The sequence below is a fragment of the Salvelinus fontinalis genome, chromosome 2, assembly GCF_029448725.1.
Source record: "Salvelinus fontinalis isolate EN_2023a chromosome 2, ASM2944872v1, whole genome shotgun sequence".
NCBI classification, from domain to species: domain Eukaryota; kingdom Metazoa; phylum Chordata; class Actinopteri; order Salmoniformes; family Salmonidae; genus Salvelinus; species Salvelinus fontinalis.
This window is the reverse complement of record NC_074666.1, coordinates 99,445,904-99,467,468: the sequence shown is the minus strand read 5'-3', so window position 1 is coordinate 99,467,468 and position 21,565 is coordinate 99,445,904. Positions and strand designations below refer to the sequence as shown.

The window sequence follows — 21,565 nt, the reverse complement described above, 5'->3', positions numbered from 1 at the left end:
CACGTGTGTGTGTGTGTGTGTTTGTTTTGATGGGATGGTGATGGAAGCATTAGCTATATGTTTGGAGGAGGTGGGGGGGGGGAGGAGGGGTTCAGGTGGTAGAGAGAGAGAGAGAGAGAAGGAGGGATGGGGATTAGGGTGGTAGAGAGAGGGAGGAAGGGATTAGGGTGGTAGAGAGAGGGAGGAAGGGATTAGGGTGGTAGAGAGAGGGGGAAGGGATTAGGGTGGTAGAGAGAGGGAGGAAGGGATTAGGGTGGTAGAGAGAGGGGGGAAGGGATTAGGGTGGTAGAGAGAGGGGGGAAGGGATTAGGGTGGTAGAGAGAGGGAGGAAGAGATTAGGGTGGTAGAGAGAGGGAGGAAGGGATTAGGGTGGTAGAGAGAGGGAGGAAAGGATTAGGGTGGTAGGGAGAGGGAGGAAGGGATTAGGGTGGTAGAGAGAGGGAGGAAGGGATTAGGGTGGTAGAGGGAGGGGGAAGGGATTAGGGTGGTAGAGAGAGGGGGGAAGGGATTAGGGTGGTAGAGAGAGGGAGGAAGGGATTAGGGTGGTAGAGAGAGGGAGGAAGGGATTAGGGTGGTAGAGAGAGGGAGGAAGGGATTAGGGTGGTAGAGAGAGGGAGGAAGGGATCAGGGTGGTAGAGAGAGGGAGGAAGGGATCAGGGTGGTAGAGAGAGGGAGGAAGGGATTAGGGTGGTAGAGAGAGGGAGGAAGGGATCAGGGTGGTAGAGAGAGGGAGGAAGGGATCAGGGTGGTAGAGAGAGGGAGGAAGGGATTAGGGTGGTAGAGAGAGGGAGGAAGGGATTAGGGTGGTAGAGAGAGGGAGGAAGGGATTAGGGTGGTAGAGAGAGGGAGGAAGGGATCAGGGTGGTAGAGAGAGGGAGGAAGGGATCAGGGTGGTAGAGAGAGGGAGGAAGGGATCAGGGTGGTAGAGAGAGGGAGGAAGGGATTAGGGTGGTAGAGAGAGGGAGGAAGGGATCAGGGTGGTAGAGAGAGGGAGGAAGGGATTAGGGTGGTAGAGAGAGGGAGGAAGGGATTAGGGTGATAGAGAGAGGGGGGAAGGGATTAGGGTGGTAGAGAGAGGGAGGAAGGGATTAGGGTGGTAGAGAGAGGGAGGAAGGGATTAGGGTGATAGAGAGAGGGGGGAAGGGATTAGGGTGGTAGAGAGAGGGAGGAAGGGATTAGGGTGGTAGAGAGAGGGAGGAAGGGATTAGGGTGGTAGAGAGAGGGAGGAAGGGATTAGGGTGGTAGAGAGAGGGAGGAAGGGATTAGGGTGATAGAGAGAGGGGGGAAGGGATTAGGGTGGTAGAGAGAGGGAGGAAGGGATTAGGGTGGTAGAGAGAGGGAGGAAGGGATTAGGGTGGTAGAGAGAGGGAGGAAGGGATTAGGGGGGGTGTTCCCATCTCTACCAGTAAAGTAGCTGGGGTGAGGTGACCATTGTACACGTGGGAAGGAGGGGGGGAGGTGGAGGAAAGAGAGGAGGGGAAAACAGAAAGAGACAGGAGAACTAGTGAAATCACAGAGATAGTGGAGAGTGAAAGAGGCAAGAGAGACAAAGCGAGAGTCAGTAGAGAGAGCAGGAGAGAGAGCAAGAGAGAGAGGGGAAGAGAGAGAGAGAGCAGGAGAGAGAGGGGTAGAGAGAGAGAGATAGGAGAGTTGTCTTTCCACCCACCTACAAGGAGGGAGAGTTGTTGGCTGGCTAGCACTCAAAAACAGGACCCACACTGTGAGACTGAGCTCAGAGAGACACTGGAGTGTGTTTGAGACAGAGTAGAGACTGAGTGGAGACGGAGTGGAGACAGAGTGTGTGAGACTGAGCAGAGTCTGAAAAACCTGACTCACCGAGTGGAACTTGGAAGAAAAGCTGAGAAGAACACACACATCCTAGGGAGAAAAAAGGAGTGCAGGAGGGAAATTAGTTTTCTTTCCAGACACACAGAAAAAGAGAGAGAGAAGAAGAGATTCACCAAACATAAGACCAACACCTTGAGAAACGGAGGGGGGAAAGAGGAGAAGAGTGATTCACTTCCTTACCGGGACAATCTGGATTTACTGAGAGGAAAACAATATTTAAGAAAAGGAGGAGGAGGAGGTGGAGGAAGAAAAGAGAAGGCAGGATGGACAATCTGTGCAGCCTCAGTGGACTGGATCCACTATGGGTGAGTGACCTACTGTACCAGAGACAGAGAGAATGAAGGCGAGATAGAGAGAGAGAGAATGAAGGAGAGCTAGAGAGAGAGAAGGAAGGAGTGAAAGAGAGAGATAGAGGTAGAGAGAGAGAATGAAGGAGTGAAAGAGAGAGAGATAGAGGTAGAGAGAGAGAATGAATAAGAGACAGAGAGAGATAGAGCTAGAGAGAGGGAGAGAATGAATGAGTGATATATAGAGGTAGAGAGAGAGAGAGAGAATAAAGGAGAGAGAGCAAGAGATGACGTTAGGTTTCTTCCTGCTCTCTATGAGAGAGGACAGTAGGTTTATCAAACAGACCATGAACAGAGAGGTGGAGAGATGACATTAGGTTTATGAGAGATGACAGTAGATTTATGAGAGATGACAGTAGGTTTATCAGACAGACCATGACCAGAGAGGTGGAGAAATGACAGTAGGTTTATCAGACAGACCATGAACAGAGAGGTGGAGAGATGACAGTAGGTTTATCAGACAGACCATGAACAGAGAGGTGGAGAGAGGACAGTGGGTTTATGAGAGATGACAGTAGGTTTATCAGACAGACCATGAACAGAGAGGTGGAGAGAGGACAGTGGGTTTATGAGAGATGACAGTAGGTTTATCAGACAGACCATGAACAGAGAGGTGGAGAGAGGACATGAGATGTGAATGGAGGTGAAGGGAGACAGCTGTAAATGATAAAAACAGCTGTGAATTGTGTGTGTGTGTGTGTGTGTGTGTGTGTGTGTGTGTGTGTGTGTGTGTGTGTGTGTGTGTGTGTGTGTGTGTGTGTGTGTGTGTGTGTGTGTGGACGTGTTTAGGGTCTATAAGCAGCACGTTGGGGATGACATCCCCTTGATTATGTCCTGTACAGTGAGTCAGTCTTGGGCATTCAGCACCTCTGCTCCAGAATGCTGCTAACGGTATGCTGGCCTATACACACCTAGCTGTATACTCACCAAACTGCCTATAGTTGCCTATAGACTCATCTGTCCAATGAATGTTGTCAGTTTTCCCATAGTAATTTACTCTCCATTCAGCTTTCCCATAGTAATTTACTCTCCATTCAGTTTTCCCATAGTAATTTACTCTCCATTCAGTTTCCCATAGTAATTTACTCTCCATTCAGTTTTCCCATAGTAATTTACTCTCCATTCAGTTTTCCATAGTAATTTACTCTCCATTCAGTTTTCCCATAGTAATTTACTCTCCATTCAGTTTTCCCATAGTAATTTACTCTCCATTCAGTTTTCCATAGTAATTTACTCTCCATTCAGTTTTCCATAGTAATTTACTCTCCATTCAGTTTTCCCATAGTAATTTATTCTCCATTCAGCTTTCCCATAGCAATAATATCATCTCTTTCTCTCAAAACACTGTGATGGCACACTGTGGAATTTCACCCAGTAGATATGGGAGTTGATCAAAATTGGATTTGTTTTCGAATTCTTTGTGGGTCTGTGTGATCTGAGGGAAATATGTGTCTCTAATATGGTCATACATTTGGCAGGAGGTTAGGAAGTGCAGCTCAGTTTCCACCTCATTTTGTGAGCAGTGAGCACATAGCCTGTCTTCTCTTGAGAGACAAGTCTGCCAACTGCGGCCTTTCTCAATAGCAAGGCTATGCTCACTGAGTCTGTACATAGTCAATCAATCAATCAATCAAGTTTATTTTATATAGCCCTTCATACATCAGCTAATATCTCGAAGTGCTGTACAGAGACCCAGCCTAAAACCCCAAACAGTTAGAATGCAGGTGAAGAAGCACGGTGGCTAGGAAAAACTCCCTAGAAAGGCCAAAACCTAGGAAGAAACCTAGAGAGGAACCAGGCTATGAGGGGTGGCCAGTCCTCTTGTGGCTGTGCCGGGTGGAGATTATAACAGAACTATGACAAGATGTTCAAAAATGTTCATAAGTGACAAGCATGGTCAAATAATAATCATGGATAATTTTCAGTTGGCTTTTCATAGCCGATCATTAAGAGTTGAAAAACAACAGGTCTGGGACAGGTGGCGGTTCCATAACCGCAGGCAGAACAGCTGAAACCGGAACAGCAGCAAGGCCAGGCAGACTGGGGACAGCAAGGAGCCACCACGCCCGGCAGTCCCGACGTACGGTCCCAGGGCTCAGGTCCTCCGAGAGAAAGAAAGAGAGAAGGAGAAAATTAGAGAGAGCCAAGATTTTCAAAATGTTCATAAATGACAAGCATGGTCAAATAATAATCAGGAATAAATCTGTTGGCTTTTCATAGCCGATCATTAAGAGTTGAAAACAGCAGGTCTGGGACAGGTAGGGGTTCCGTAACCGCAGGCAGAACAGTTGAAACTGGAATAGCAGCAAGGCCAGGCGGACTGGGGACAGCAGGGAGTCGTCATGCCCGGTAGTCCTGACGTATGGTCCTAGGGCTCAGGTTGTCAGAGAGAGAGAAAGAAAGAGAGAACGAGAGAATTAGAGAAAGCATACTTAAATTCACACAGGACACTGGATAAGACAGGAGAAGTACTCCAGGTATAACCAACTGACCCTAGCCCCCCGACACAAACTACTGCAGCATAAATACTGGAGGCTGAGACAGGAGCGGTCAGGAGACACTGTGGCCCCATCCGAAGATACCCCCGGACAGGGCCAAATAGGAAGGATATAACCCCACCCACTTTGCCAAAGCAGAGCCCCCGCACCACTGGAGGGATATCTTCAACCACCAACTTATAATCCTGAGACAAGGCCGAGTATAGCCAACAAAGATCTCCACCACAGCACAAACCAAGGGGGGGCGCCAACCCAGACAGGAAGATCACGTCAGTAACTCAACCCACTCAAGTGACGCACCCCTCCCAGGGACGGCATGAAAGAGCACCAGTAAGCCAGTGACTCAGCCCCAAAGCTTTCCTTAAGTTTGGGTCAGTCACAGTGGTCAGGTATTCTGCCACTGTATACTCTCTGTTTACGGCCAAATAGCATTCTAGTTTGCTCTGTTTTTTTGTTAATTCTTTCCAATGTGTCAAGTAATTATCTTTTTGTTTTCTCATGATTTGGTTGGGTCTAATTGTGCTGTTGTCCTGGGGCTCTGTGGGGTGTGTTTGTGTTTGTCTTCTCCAGGTTCATCTCTCTGTAGGTGATGGCTTTGTTGTGGAAGGTTTGGGAATCGCTTCCTTTTAGGTGGTTGTAGAATTTAACGGCTCTTTTCTGGATTTTGATAACTAGTGGGTATCGGCCTAATTCTGCTCTGCATGCATTATTTGGTGTTCTACGTTGTACACGGAGGATATTTTTGCAGAATTCTGCATGCAGAGTCTCAATTTGGTGTTTGTCCCATTTTGTGAAGTCTTGGTTGGTGAGCGGACCCCAGACCTCACAACCATAAATGGCAATGGGCTCTATGACTGATTCAAGTATTTTTAGCCAGATCCTAATTGGTATGTTGACATTTATGTTCCTTTTGATGGCATAGAATGCCCTTCTTGCCTTGTCTCTCAGATCGTTCACAGCTCTGTGGAAGCTACCTGTGGTGCTGATGTTTAGGCCGAGGTATGTATAGTTTTTTGTGTGCTCTAGGGCAACAGTGTCTAGATGGAATTTGTGGTCCTGGCGACTGGACCTTTTTTGGAACACCATTATTTTGGTCTTACTGAGATTTACTGTCAGGGCCCAGGTCTGGCAGAATCTGTGCAGAAGATCTAGGTGCTGCTGTAGGCCCTCCTTGGTTGGTGACAGAAGCACCAGATCATCAGCAAACAGTAGACATTTGACTTCGGATTCTAGTAGGGTGAGGCCGGGTGCTGCAGACTGTTCTAGTGCCCGCGCCAATTCGTTGGTATATATGTTGAAGAGGGTGGGGCTTAAGCTGCATCCCTGTCTCACACCACGACCCTGTGTGAAGAAATGTGTGTGTTTTTTGCCAATTTTAACCTCACACTTGTTGTTTGTGTACATGGACTTTATAATGTAGCATGTTTTACCCCCAACACCACTTTCCATCAATTGGTACAGCAGACCCTCATGCCAAATTGAGTCGAAGGCTTTTTTGAAATCAACAAAGCATGAGAAGACTTTGCCTTTGTTTTGGTTTGTTTGGTTGTCAATTAGGGTGTGTAGGGTGAATACATGGTCTGTTTTACGGTAATTTGGTAAAAAGCCAATTTGACATTTGCTCAGTACATTGTTTTCATTGAGGAAATGTACGAGTCTGCTGTTAATGATAATGCAGAGGATTTTCCCAAGGTTACTGTTGACGCATATTCCACGGTAGTTATTGGGGTCAAATTTGTCTCCACTTTTGTGGATTGGGGTGATCAGTCCTTGGTTCCAAATATTGGGGAAGATGCCAGAGCTAGAGATGCCAGAGCTGTTAAAGAGTTTTAGTATAGCCAATTGGAATTTGTTGTCTGTATATTTGATAATTTCATTAAGGATACCATCAACACCACAGGCTTTTTTGGGTTGGAGGGTTTTTATTTTGTCCTGTAACTCATTCAAGGTAATTGGAGAATCCAGTGGGTTCTGGTAGTCTTTAACAGTTGATTATAGGATTTTTATTTGATCATATATATGTTTTTGCTCTTTATTCTTTGTTATAGAGCCAAAAAGATTGGAGAAGTGGTTTACCCATACATCTCCATTTTGGATAGATAATTCTTCGTGTTGTTGTTTGTTTAGTGTTTTCCAATTTTCCCAGAATTATTTAGAGTCTATGGATTCTTCAATTACCCAGAGCTGATTTCTGACGTGCTGTTCCTTCTTTTTCCGTGGTGTATTTCTGTATTGTTTTAGTGATTCACCATAGTGAAGGCGTAGACTCAGGTTTTCCGGGTGTCTATGTTTTTGGTTAGACAGGTTTCTCAATTTCTTTCTTAGATTTTTGCATTCTTCATCAAACCATTTGTCATTGTTGTTCATTTTCTTCGGTTTTCTATTTGAGATTTTTAGATTTGATAGGGAAGCTGAGAGGTCAAATATACTGTTAAGATTTTCTACTGCCAAGTTTACACCTTCACTATTGCAGTGGAAAGTTTTACCCAGGAAATTGTCTAAAAGGGATTGAATTTGTTGTTGCCTAATTGTTTTTTGGTAGGTTTCCAAACTGCATTCCTTCCATCTATAGCATTTCTTAATGTTACTCAGTTCCTTTGGCTTTGATGCCTCATGATTGAGTATTGCTCTGTTCAAGTGGACTGTGATTTTGCTGTGGTCTGATAGGGGTGTCAGTGGGCTGACTGTGAACGCTCTGAGAGACTCTGGGTTGAGGTCAGTGATAAAGTAATCTACAGCACTACTGCCAAGGTATGAGCTATAGGTGTTTCTACCATAGGAGTCCCCTCGAAGCCTACCATTGACTATGTACATACCCAGCGTGCGACAGAGCTGCAGGAGTTGTGACCCGTTTTTGTTGGTTATGTTGTCATAGTTGTGCCTAGGGGGGCATATGGGGGTGTGTGCTGAGGGTGTCTACCTCTTCTCTCTCTCTTCTCTCTCTCTATATCTTTATTTCTCTGCCAGTCTCTCTTTTTCTGTGTGTTTCTCTCTTTGTATACAAGTGCTGTTGTCTTGTATAATATTATATGCTTATTGAAAACAGAGACTATCGAGCTGTTGTCTTGTATATTTGTAGGAGCTTGTTGAAGACAGAGACAGTCAAGAGGTGTAGTGTTGTATAATGTTGTTAGATTATTGAAGACAGAGACAGTCAAGAGGTGTTGTCTTGTATACTGTTGTTAGATTATTGAAGACAGAGACAGTCAAGAGGTGTTGTCGTGTATAATGTTGTTAGGTTTTTGAATACAGAGACAGTCAAGAGGTGTTGTCTTGTATAATGTTGCTAGTGTCACGCCCTGATCTGTTTCACCTGTCCTTGTGATTGTCTCCACCCCCACCAGGTGTCGCTTATTTTCCCCAGTGTATTTATCCCTGTGTTTCCTTTCTCTCTGTGCCAGTGTATTTATCCCTGTGTTTCCTGTCTCTTTGTGCCAGTGTATTTATCCCTGTGTTTCCTGTCTCTCTGTTCCAGTGTATTTATCCCTGTATTTCCTGTCGCTCTGTGCCAGTGTATTTATCCCTGTGTTTCCTGTCTCTCTGTGCCAGTGTATTTATCCCTGTGTTTCCTGTCTCTCTGGGCCAGTGTATTTATCCCTGTGTTTCCTGTCTCTCTGTGTCGGTGTATTTATCCCTGTGTTTCCTGTCTCTCTGTGTCAGTGTATTTATCCCTGTGTTTCCTGTCTCTCTGTGCCAGTTCGTCTTGTATGTTTTCAAGTCAACCAGCGTTTTTCCCGTTCTCCTGCTTTTTGCTATTCTACAACTTTATACCAGGACCCAATGGCACCCTATTCCCTATGTAGTGCACTACTTTAGATCAGAGCCCAATGACACCATGTTCCTTATGTAGTGCACTACTCTTAACCAAGGCTTATAGGGAATAGGGTGCAAATTAGGACGCAAACATTGTTTTCCTGCACTATCATTGAGGGTTGAGAGGTGAGGAAAGCAAACAGTGGGTCCCGAAATTGTTTACCCAATTTAAAGCTTCCCGGAAGTTGTCTTGTGAGCCACAAAGTAAGCAGTACCATTGGGTCTGGTGTGTGGTCTTGAGTGGCCAAGGTTGTGGGTTCACTCCCAGCAGGGATCACATACCCAGACATATACCTAATGTTATATGTGTTTACACAGGATGTCACAAACCAGGAGGGATTTATCATTGGAGGGGTGCTCCTCTACCACTTTGGGGAAGATTGGTTGTCGTCACCATGATTAAAAAGGTAGACCAAGAGAAGGTCTATGGGCTACAGAGGAAACTGTAGTGAAGTTCAACCCTGAGCTGGAGGTTCGGGGTTGAAGACATCTTGACATCATTATCACTACTATATTTACTGGTTGGGTTTGGAGTTACTGCTGGTATACAGTCTGGGCTCTGGAAAAGGAGAGAGAGACAGAAGGGGGAGGGAGAGAATGAGAGGAAGATAGACACAGACCCTACCTACCTCTCTCTCTCCATCCATCTCTATCCCTACCTCTCTCTCTCTCCATCCATCTACATCCCTACCTCTCTCTCTCTATCTCTCCCTCTCTATTATATTACATATGACATCTGTATCCTAGGATGACAGGTAGCCTAGCGGTTAGAGGGGTGACAGGTAGCCTAGTGGTTAGAGACAGGTAGCCTAGCGGTTAGAGGGGTGACAGGTAGCCTAGCGGTTAGAGACAGGTAGCCTAGCGGTTAGAGACAGGTAGCCTAGCGGTTAGAGACAGGTAGCCTAGCGGTTAGAGGGGTGATAGGTAGCCTAGCGGTTAGAGACAGGTAGCCTAGCGGTTAGAGACAGGTAGCCTAGCGGTTAGAGACAGGTAGCCTAGCGGTTAGAGAGTTGGGCCAATAACTGAAAGGCTAATGGTTCAGATACCTGGGCTGACAAGGTGGCAGGCTGGTAATGTGACCTTGAGAAAGACACTTCACCCTAATCTACTCCAGGGGCTGTACTACTATGACTGGCCCTGTAAAACAACACATTTCACTGCACCTATCTGGTGTATGTGACAACAAAACATCTGTTTTGTATTAACCCAATGCTTCCATTTGTTTGTCACATTCTCTCTCTCTTAAGACTGGAATCTGACCTGGTACACCCCCCCACCCAGAGCTGACCTGTTATACCCCCCCACCCAGAGCTGACCTGGTACACCCCCCCACCCAGAGCTGACCTGGTACACCCCCCCACCCAGAGCTGACCTGGTATACCCCCCCACCCAGAGCTGACCTGGTACACCCCCCCACCCAGAGCTGACCTGGTACACCCCCCCACCCAGAGCTGACCTGGTACACCCCCCCACCCAGAGCTGACCTGGTACACCCCCCCACCCAGAGCTGACCTGGTACACCCCCCCACCCAGAGCTGACCTGGTACACCCCCCCACCCAGAGCTGACCTGGTACACCCCCCCACCCAGAGCTGACCTGGTACACCCCCCCACCCAGAGCTGACCTGGTACACCCCCCCACCCAGAGCTGACCTGGTACACCCCCCCACCCAGAGCTGACCTGGTACACCCCCCCACCCAGAGCTGACCTGATATACCCCCCCACCCAGAGCTGACCTGGTACACCCCCCCACCCAGAGCTGACCTGGTACACCCCCCCACCCAGAGCTGACCTGGTATACCCCCCCACCCAGAGCTGACCTGGTATACCCCCCCACCCAGAGCTGACCTGGTACACCCCCCCACCCAGAGCTGACCTGGTACACCCCCCCACCCAGAGCTGACCTGGTACACCCCCCCACCCAGAGCTGACCTGGTACACCCCCCCACCCAGAGCTGACCTGGTATACCCCCCCACCCAGAGCTGACCTGGTACACCCCCCCACCCAGAGCTGACCTGGTATACCCCCCCACCCAGAGCTGACCTGGTACACCCCCCCACCCAGAGCTGACCTGGTATACCCCCCCACCCAGAGCTGACCTGGTATACCCCCCCACCCAGAGCTGACCTGGTATACCCCCCCACCCAGAGCTGACCTGGTATACCCCCCCACCCAGAGCTGACCTGGTACACCCCCCCACCCAGAGCTGACCTGGTATACCCCCCCACCCAGAGCTGACCTGGTATACCCCCCCACCCAGAGCTGACCTGGTACACCCCCCCACCCAGACCTGACCTGGTACACCCCCCCACCCAGAGCTGACCTGGTACACCCCCCCACCCAGAGCTGACCTGGTACACCCCCCCACCCAGACCTGACCTGGTATACCCCCCCACCCAGACCTGACCTGGTATACCCCCCCACCCAGAGCTGACCTGGTACACCCCCCCACCCAGAGCTGACCTGGTACACCCCCCCACCCAGAGCTGACCTGGTACACCCCCCCACCCAGAGCTGACCTGGTACACCCCCCCCACCCAGAGCTGACCTGGTACACCCCCCCACCCAGAGCTGACCTGGTACACCCCCCCACCCAGAGCTGACCTGGTACACCCCCCCACCCAGAGCTGACCCAATGCCCCCATTTGTCTGTTACATATTCTAACACTCTCCCTCCATCCCTCCATCCATCCCTCCTTCTTAGGACTGGAACCTGACCTGGTACACCCCCCACCCAGACCTGACCCAGTGTTTCCAGCATACGGTCCTGGTGTGGTTCCCCTGTATGTACCTGTGGTCCTGCAGTCCTCTCTACCTGGTCTACCTCTGGGTCACTGGCCAGGGAGGCATCTCTCTGACCAGCCTCTGCTGTGCCAAAACTGTGAGTTTCTGTGTCACACACAGACACAGACACAGACACAGACACACACGCACGCACGCACGCACGCACGCACGCACGCACGCACGCACGCACGCACGCACGCACGCACGCACGCACGCACGCACGCACGCACGCACGCACGCACGCACGCACGCACGCACACACACACACACACACACACACACACACACACACACACACACACACACACACACACACACACACACACACACACACACACACACACACACACACACACACACACACACACACACACACACACCCCTTACAGAAAAAACAAGTTTTCACATGTGAAGATGACTGTTGTCACATGTTGCTTTACATGTTGTCTACTAAAGAGAACGTGTGTAAGAGGACACCTTCTCCAGCTGTCATACAATACCAATTCAGGTGAAAGACTGATCAGTTAGTTTCACTGGTCTTCAGTAGAGGTAGGAAGTCCTTTCTCCTCCTGTATAGATTCAGAAGGAAACCAAAATAATACAAATGAATTACAAACAACTGACATGACATATTACATCTATATCCTGCTACCATCTGTCATATTACATCTATATCCTGCTACCATCTAACAGAACATTACATCTATATCCTGCTACCATCTGACATATTACATCTATATCCTGCTACCATCTGACACATTACATCTATATCCTGCTACCATCTGACATATTACATCTATATCCTGCTACCATCTGACATATTACATCTATATCCTGCTACCATCTAACATATTACATCTATATCCTGCTACCATCTGACACATTACATCTATATCCTGCTACCATCTGACATATTACATCTATATCCTGCTACCATCTGACATATTACATCTATATCCTGCTACCATCTGTCATATTACATCTATATCCTGCTACCATCTAACAGAACATTACATCTATATCCTGCTACCATCTGACATATTACATCTATATCCTGCTACCATCTAACAGAACATTACATCTATATCCTGCTACCATCTGACATATTACATCTATATCCTGCTACCATCTGACATATTACATCTATATCCTGCTACCATCTAACATATTACATCTATATCCTGCTACCATCTGACACATTACATCTATATCCTGCTACCATCTGACATATTACATCTATATCCTGCTACCATCTGACATATTACATCTATATCCTGCTACCATCTGACACATTACATCTATATCCTGCTACCATCTGACATATTACATCTATATCCTGCTACCATCTGACACATTACATCTATATCCTGCTACCATCTGACATATTACATCTATATCCTGCTACCATCTGACACATTACATCTATATCCTGCTACCATCTGACACATTACATCTATATCCTGCTACCATCTGACATATTACATCTATATCCTGCTACCATCTGACACATTACATCTATATCCTGCTACCATCAAGCATATTACATCTATATCCTGCTACCATCTGACATATTACATCTATATCCTGCTACCATCTGACACATTACATCTATATCCTGCTACCATCTGACACATTACATCTATATCCTGCTACCATCAAGCATATTACATCTATATCCTGCTACCATCTAACACATTACATCTATATCCTGCTACCATCTAACACATTACATCTATATCCTGCTACCATCTGACATATTACATCTATATCCTGCTACCATCTGACATATTACATCTATATCCTGCTACCATCTGACATATTACATCTATATCCTGCTACCATCTGACATATTACATCTATATCCTGCTACCATCTGACATATTACATCTATATCCTGCTACCATCTGACATATTACATCTATATCCTGCTACCATCTGACATATTACATCTATATCCTGCTACCATCTGACACATTACATCTATATCCTGCTACCATCAAGCATATTACATCTATATCCTGCTACCATCTGACATATTACATCTATATCCTGCTACCATCAAGCATATTACATCTATATCCTGCTACCATCAAGCATATTACATCTATATCCTGCTACCATCTGACACATTACATCTATATCCTGCTACCATCTGTCATATTACATCTATATCCTGCTACCATCTGACACATTACATCTATATCCTGCTACCATCTGACACATTACATCTATATCCTGCTACCATCTGACATATTACATCTATATCCTGCTACCATCTGACAGAACATTACATCTATATCCTGCTACCATCTGACACATTACATCTATATCCTGCTACCATCTGACATATTACATCTATATCCTGCTACCATCTGACACATTACATCTATATCCTGCTACCATCTGACATATTACATCTATATCCTGCTACCATCTGACACATTACATCTATATCCTGCTACCATCTGACACATTACATCTATATCCTGCTACCATCAAGCATATTACATCTATATCCTGCTACCATCTGACATATTACATCTATATCCTGCTACCATCTGACATATTACATCTATATCCTGCTACCATCTGTCATATTACATCTATATCCTGCTACCATCTGACATATTACATCTATATCCTGCTACCATCTGTCATATTACATCTATATCCTGCTACCATCTGACATATTACATCTATATCCTGCTACCATCTGACATATTACATCTATATCCTGCTACCATCTGACAGATTACATCTATATCCTGCTACCATCTGACATATTACATCTATATCCTGCTACCATCTGACATATTACATCTATATCCTGCTACCATCTGTCATATTACATCTATATCCTGCTACCATCTGACATATTACATCTATATCCTGCTACCATCTGACACATTACATCTATATCCTGCTACCATCTGACATATTACATCTATATCCTGCTACCATCTGACACATTACATCTATATCCTGCTACCATCTGACATATTACATCTATATCCTGCTACCATCTGACACATTACATCTATATCCTGCTACCATCTAACAGAACATTACATCTATATCCTGCTACCATCAAGCATATTACATCTATATCCTGCTACCATCTGACATATTACATCTATATCCTGCTACCATCTGACATATTACATCTATATCCTGCTACCATCAAGCATATTACATCTATATCCTGCTACCATCTGACATATTACATCTATATCCTGCTACCATCTGACATATTACATCTATATCCTGCTACCATCTAACACATTACATCTATATCCTGCTACCATCTGACATATTACATCTATATCCTGCTACCATCTGACATATTACATCTATATCCTGCTACCATCTGACATATTACATCTATATCCTGCTACCATCTGACACATTACATCTATATCCTGCTACCATCTGACATATTACATCTATATCCTGCTACCATCTAACATAGTACATCTATATCCTGCTACCATCTGACATATTACATCTATATCCTGCTACCATCTGACATATTACATCTATATCCTGCTACCATCTGACATATTACATCTATATCCTGCTACCATCTGACATATTACATCTATATCCTGCTACCATCTAACAGAACATTGCGTCTACATACTGATCAGGATATTTATTGTACTTGTGTTTATAATCCCCTCGTTGTTTGTGTTTAAACTAACTCATGTCCCCTCTCTGTAGGTGCTGGGTCTGTGTTTAGTATCCTTTGGCTTCCTAGAGGTGTTCTACGTGCTGGTGGAGAGGAGTGCAGAGATACACCAACACATGGTCTTCCTGCTTAGCCCTGTTATACGCAGCCTTACTATGGTAAGGAGAGGGAGGGAGGGAGGGAGGGAGGGAGGGAGGGATACATCAACACATGGTCTTCCTGCTTAGCCCTGTTATACGCAGCCTTACTATGGTAAGGAGAGGGAGGGAGGGAGGGAGGGAGGGAGGGAGGGAGGGAGGGAGGGAGGGAGGGAGGGATACACCAACACATGGTCTTTCATGAGAGAGAGTGGAGAGAGAGAGAGATAGAGAGAGAGAGAGATGAAGGTAGTCAGGGAGATAACTTTATGTCTTCTTCTATGTAGAGAGAGAAGAAGAGAGAGAGATAAAGGTAGTCAGGGAGAGAAAAGAAGAGAGAGAGAGATAAAGGTAGTCAGGGAGAGAGAAGAAGAGAGAGAGAGATAAAGTTATGTGGAGAGAGAAGAAGAGAGAGAGAGAGTTAGAAGGAGAGCTGCCCCAGAATAACTTACCTACTGTACCCTGACACACATACTGAAGTAGGACCACCCTGACAAACTGAACCCTGAGCCGGAGCCAAGTGTGTCAGGGACAAGGTCCCATCAGTTAGGGAAACAGACACAGACAGACAACACAAACTGTGAATTATCCATAGCCGTGGTTGGTGCTGCAGACACCACAGTATAACACGTTACAGTTAAGGAGCTTTATAAATACACGCATACAGTACACACACACACACACACACACACACACACACACACACACACACACACACACACACACACACACACACACACACACACACACACACACACACACACACACACACACACACAAAAACAAACACAACCACAATCTCTTCTGGTCTTCTGATCTTTTCCGCTAAGTCTCTTCTTGGTTGTTGGTGCATTGGGGGATTATTGGGGGTGGGGAATGGAATTAATCGTATTTTTTATTAGATTTGTATTCCTGGAGGGGGGGGGGGGGACGACTGTGGGGGGGGTCTCGATTGGTTGAGGGACCGCTATTGGGGAACTGTGGGGGGATCGTATGTTTTGAATATTCAATAAATATTAATATTTTTCTTATTCATAAAAATATTTATATATTTTTAAATCTCTTCTGGTCAATGTCTCCATCTCTCCATCTCATCTCTCTCCTCATTCTCTCTCCAGCTCCTGGCAGTGTGTGTGATCCATCTCTCTCCTCATTCTCTCTCCAGCTCCTGGCAGTGTGTGTGATCCATCTCTCTCCTCATTCTCTCTCCAGCTCCTGGCAGTGTGTGTGATCCATCTCTCTCCTCATTCTCTCTCCAGCTCCTGGCAGTGTGTGTGATCCATCTCTCTCCTCATTCTCTCTCCAGCTCCTGGCAGTGTGTGTGATCCATCTCTCTCCTCATTCTCTCTCCAGCTCCTGGCAGTGTGTGTGATCCATCTCTCTCCTCATTCTCTCTCCAGCTCCTGGCAGTGTGTGTGATCCATCTCTCTCCTCATTCTCTCTCCAGCTCCTGACAGTGTGTGTGATCCATCTCTCTCCTCATTCTCTCTCCAGCTCCTGACAGTGTGTGTGATCCATCTCTCTCCTCATTCTCTCTCCAGCTCCTGGCAGTGTGTGTGATCCATCTCTCTCCTCATTCTCTCTCCAGCTCCTGGCAGTGTGTGTGATCCATCTCTCTCCTCATTCTCTCTCCAGCTCCTGGCAGTGTGTGTGATCCATCTCTCTCCTCATTCTCTCTCCAGCTCCTGGCAGTGTGTGTGATCCATCTCTCTCCTCATTCTCTCTCCAGCTCCTGGCAGTGTGTGTGATCCATCTCTCTCCTCATTCTCTCTCCAGCTCCTGGCAGTGTGTGTGATCCATCTCTCTCCTCATTCTCTCTCCAGCTCCTGGCAGTGTGTGTGATCCATCTCTCTCCTCATTCTCTCTCCAGCTCCTGGCAGTGTGTGTGATCCATCTCTCTCCTCATTCTCTCTCCAGCTCCTGGCAGTGTGTGTGATCCATCTCTCTCCTCATTCTCTCTCCAGCTCCTGGCAGTGTGTGTGATCCATCTCTCTCCTCATTCTCTCTCCAGCTCCTGGCAGTGTGTGTGATCCATCTCTCTCCTCATTCTCTCTCCAGCTCCTGGCAGTGTGTGTGATCCATCTCTCTCCTCATTCTCTCTCCAGCTCCTGGCAGTGTGTGTGATCCATCTCTCTCCTCATTCTCTCTCCAGCTCCTGGCAGTGTGTGTGATCCATCTCTCTCCTCATTTTCTCTCCAGCTCCTGACAGTGTGTGTGATCCATCTCTCTCCTCATTCTCTCTCCAGCTCCTGGCAGTGTGTGTGATCCATCTCTCTCCTCATTTTCTCTCCAGCTCCTGGCAGTGTGTGTGATCCATCTCTCTCCTCATTCTCTCTCCAGCTCCTGGCAGTGTGTGTGATCCATCTCTCTCCTCATTTTCTCTCCAGCTCCTGACAGTGTGTGTGATCCATCTCTCTCCTCATTTTCTCTCCAGCTCCTGGCAGTGTGTGTGATCCATCTCTCTCCTCATTCTCTCTCCAGCTCCTGGCAGTGTGTGTGATCCATCTCTCTCCTCATTCTCTCTCCAGCTCCTGGCAGTGTGTGTGATCCATCTCTCTCCTCATTCTCTCTCCAGCTCCTGGCAGTGTGTGTGATCCATCTCTCTCCTCATTCTCTCTCCAGCTCCTGGCAGTGTGTGTGATCCATCTCTCTCCTCATTCTCTCTCCAGCTCCTGGCAGTGTGTGTGATCCATCTCTCTCCTCATTCTCTCTCCAGCTCCTGGCAGTGTGTGTGATCCATCTCTCTCCTCATTTTCTCTCCAGCTCCTGACAGTGTGTGTGATCCATCTCTCTCCTCATTCTCTCTCCAGCTCCTGGCAGTGTGTGTGATCCATCTCTCTCCTCATTCTCTCTCCAGCTCCTGGCAGTGTGTGTGATCCATCTCTCTCCTCATTTTCTCTCCAGCTCCTGGCAGTGTGTGTGATCCATCTCTCTCCTCATTCTCTCTCCAGCTCCTGGCAGTGTGTGTGATCCATCTCTCTCCTCATTTTCTCTCCAGCTCCTGACAGTGTGTGTGATCCATCTCTCTCCTCATTCTCTCTCCAGCTCCTGGCAGTGTGTGTGATGCATCTCTCTCCTCATTTTCTCTCCAGCTCCTGGCAGTGTGTGTGATCCATCTCTCTCCTCATTCTCTCTCCAGCTCCTGGCAGTGTGTGTGATCCATCTCTCTCCTCATTCTCTCTCCAGCTCCTGGCAGTGTGTGTGATCCATCTCTCTCCTCATTCTCTCTCCAGCTCCTGGCAGTGTGTGTGATCCATCTCTCTCCTCATTCTCTCTCCAGCTCCTGGCAGTGTGTGTGATCCATCTCTCTCCTCATTTTCTCTCCAGCTCCTGACAGTGTGTGTGATCCATCTCTCTCCTCATTCTCTCTCCAGCTCCTGGCAGTGTGTGTGATCCATCTCTCTCCTCATTTTCTCTCCAGCTCCTGGCAGTGTGTGTGATCCATCTCTCTCCTCATTCTCTCTCCAGCTCCTGGCAGTGTGTGTGATCCATCTCTCTCCTCATTTTCTCTCCAGCTCCTGACAGTGTGTGTGATCCATCTCTCTCCTCATTCTCTCTCCAGCTCCTGGCAGTGTGTGTGATCCATCTCTCTCCTCATTTTCTCTCCAGCTCCTGGCAGTGTGTGTGATCCATCTCTCTCCTCATTCTCTCTCCAGCTCCTGGCAGTGTGTGTGATCCATCTCTCTCCTCATTCTCTCTCCAGCTCCTGGCAGTGTGTGTGATCCATCTCTCTCCTCATTCTCTCTCCAGCTCCTGGCAGTGTGTGTGATCCATCTCTCTCCTCATTCTCTCTCCAGCTCCTGGCAGTGTGTGTGATCCATCTCTCTCCTCATTCTCTCTCCAGCTCCTGGCAGTGTGTGTGATCCATCTCTCTCCTCATTCTCTCTCCAGCTCCTGGCAGTGTGTGTGATCCATCTCTCTCCTCATTCTCTCTCCAGCTCCTGGCAGTGTGTGTGATCCATCTCTCTCCTCATTCTCTCTCCAGCTCCTGGCAGTGTGTGTGATCCATCTCTCTCCTCATTCTCTCTCCAGCTCCTGACAGTGTGTGTGATCCATCTCTCTCCTCATTCTCTCTCCAGCTCCTGACAGTGTGTGTGATCCATCTCTCTCCTCATTCTCTCTCCAGCTCCTGACAGTGTGTGTGATCCATCTCTCTCCTCATTCTCTCTCCAGCTCCTGGCAGTGTGTGTGATCCATCTCTCTCCTCATTCTCTCTCCAGCTCCTGACAGTGTGTGTGATCCATCTCTCTCCTCATTCTCTCTCCAGCTCCTGGCAGTGTGTGTGATCCATCTCTCTCCTCATTCTCTCTCCAGCTCCTGACAGTGTGTGTGATCCATCTCTCTCCTCATTCTCTCTCCAGCTCCTGGCAGTGTGTGTGATCCATCTCTCTCCTCATTCTCTCTCCAGCTCCTGGCAGTGTGTGTGATCCATCTCTCTCCTCATTCTCTCTCCAGCTCCTGGCAGTGTGTGTGATCCATCTCTCTCCTCATTCTCTCTCCAGCTCCTGGCAGTGTGTGTGATCCATCTCTCTCCTCATTCTCTCTCCAGCTCCTGGCAGTGTGTGTGATCCATCTCTCTCCTCATTCTCTCTCCAGCTCCTGGCAGTGTGTGTGATCCATCTCTCTCCTCATTCTCTCTCCAGCTCCTGGCAGTGTGTGTGATCCATCTCTCTCCTCATTCTCTCTCCAGCTCCTGGCAGTGTGTGTGATCCATCTCTCTCCTCATTCTCTCTCCAGCTCCTGGCAGTGTGTGTGATCCATCTCTCTCCTCATTCTCTCTCCAGCTCCTGGCAGTGTGTGTGATCCATCTCTCTCCTCATTCTCTCTCCAGCTCCTGGCAGTGTGTGTGATCCATCTCTCTCCTCATTCTCTCTCCAGCTCCTGACAGTGTGTGTGATCCATCTCTCTCCTCATTCTCTCTCCAGCTCCTGACAGTGTGTGTGATCCATCTCTCTCCTCATTCTCTCTCCAGCTCCTGGCAGTGTGTGTGATCCATCTCTCTCCTCATTCTCTCTCCAGCTCCTGACAGTGTGTGTGATCCATCTCTCTCCTCATTCTCTCTCCAGCTCCTGGCAGTGTGTGTGATCCATCTCTCTCCTCATTCTCTCTCCAGCTCCTGACAGTGTGTGTGATCCATCTCTCTCCTCATTCTCTCTCCAGCTCCTGACAGTGTGTGTGATCCATCTCTCTCCTCATTCTCTCTCCAGCTCCTGGCAGTGTGTGTGATCCATCTCTCTCCTCATTCTCTCTCCAGCTCCTGACAGTGTGTGTGATCCATCTCTCTCCTCATTCTCTCTCCAGCTCCTGGCAGTGTGTGTGATCCATCTCTCTCCTCATTCTCTCTCCAGCTCCTGACAGTGTGTGTGATCCATCTCTCTCCTCATTCTCTCTCCAGCTCCTGGCAGTGTGTGTGATCCAGTGGGAGAGGATGAAGGGACGTCGTTCATCTCTTCTTCTCTTCCTCTTCTGGACTCTGGCAGTGGTCTGCTCCCTCGTTCCACTCAGAGCCAACATACAGCAGATCATAGAAGAGGTGTGTGTGTGTGTGTGTGTGTGTGTGTGTGTGTGTGTGTGTGTGTGTGTGTGTGTGTGTGTGTGTGTGTGTGTGTGTGTGTGTGTGTGTGTGTGTGTGTGTGTGTGTGTGTGTGTGTGTGTGTGTGTGTGTGTGTGTGTGTGTGTGTGTGTGTGTGTGTGTGTGTGTGAGAGAGAGACACAGACACTCACAGACACTCACCCCGCTGTGGGCAGTGGAGGCTTTTCCAGTCTGTGGGTCCACAGTCATCCCTCCATCTGCTCTCTCCTCCATCTTCTCTCTCCTCCATCTCTCCTCTATCTCTCCATCCGTCTTCTGCTGTTCTCGCCCTCTCTCATTACGCCAACACACACAGCAATCAACATCTGGTTCCCTCACAAAATGTGGCACTAATCTCACGCTGTACATGATCTACAGTATATATGTGGCATACGGAGGGCTGGGGTATGTAATTACTATCTGTTTGTCCTGGGTGGGTTAGTCTAGCCTCAGGTTTCATTGAGTTAACATATCATATCTGTTACAGTAGATGAATTGTGTGGTTTAGGTGGCTGACTTGCTTGGTTTAACACATACACACATTCACAAACAATGTGGCGTTGTTGAATGCAGAACCAGTTAGGTTAACAGGCTTTAGGTCCAGTAGGAACCAATTAGGTTAACAGGCTTTAGGTCCAGTCGGAACCAATTAGGTTAACAGGCTTTAGGTCCAGTAGGAACCAGTCAGGTTAACAGGCTTTAGGTTCAGTAGGAACCAGTTAGGTTAACAGGCTTTAGGTCCAGTAGGAACCAGTTAGGTTAACAGGCTTTAGGTTCAGTAGGAACCAGTTAGGTTAACAGGCTTTAGGTCCAGTAGGAACCAGTTAGGTTAACAGGCTTTAGGTTCAGTAGGAACCAGTTAGGTTAACAGGCTTTA

The 21,565-nt window shown here is 47.5% G+C and overlaps 1 protein-coding gene across 1 annotated transcript in view; it reads left to right on the top strand.

The window, feature by feature from the left end:
- The first annotated feature begins 1,695 nt into the window (after window positions 1–1,695).
- Window positions 1,696–21,565, top strand: part of abcc6b.2 (ATP-binding cassette, sub-family C (CFTR/MRP), member 6b, tandem duplicate 2) — a 63,246-nt gene continuing 43,376 nt past the window's right edge. The window contains exons 1-4 of the mRNA XM_055897411.1: window positions 1,696–2,153; window positions 11,212–11,388; window positions 15,012–15,137; window positions 20,512–20,649. Coding sequence (XP_055753386.1) covers window positions 2,112–2,153; window positions 11,212–11,388; window positions 15,012–15,137; window positions 20,512–20,649 — 483 coding nt within the window. The 5' untranslated portion in view covers window positions 1,696–2,111. The remainder of the gene's footprint in view (window positions 2,154–11,211; window positions 11,389–15,011; window positions 15,138–20,511; window positions 20,650–21,565) is intronic.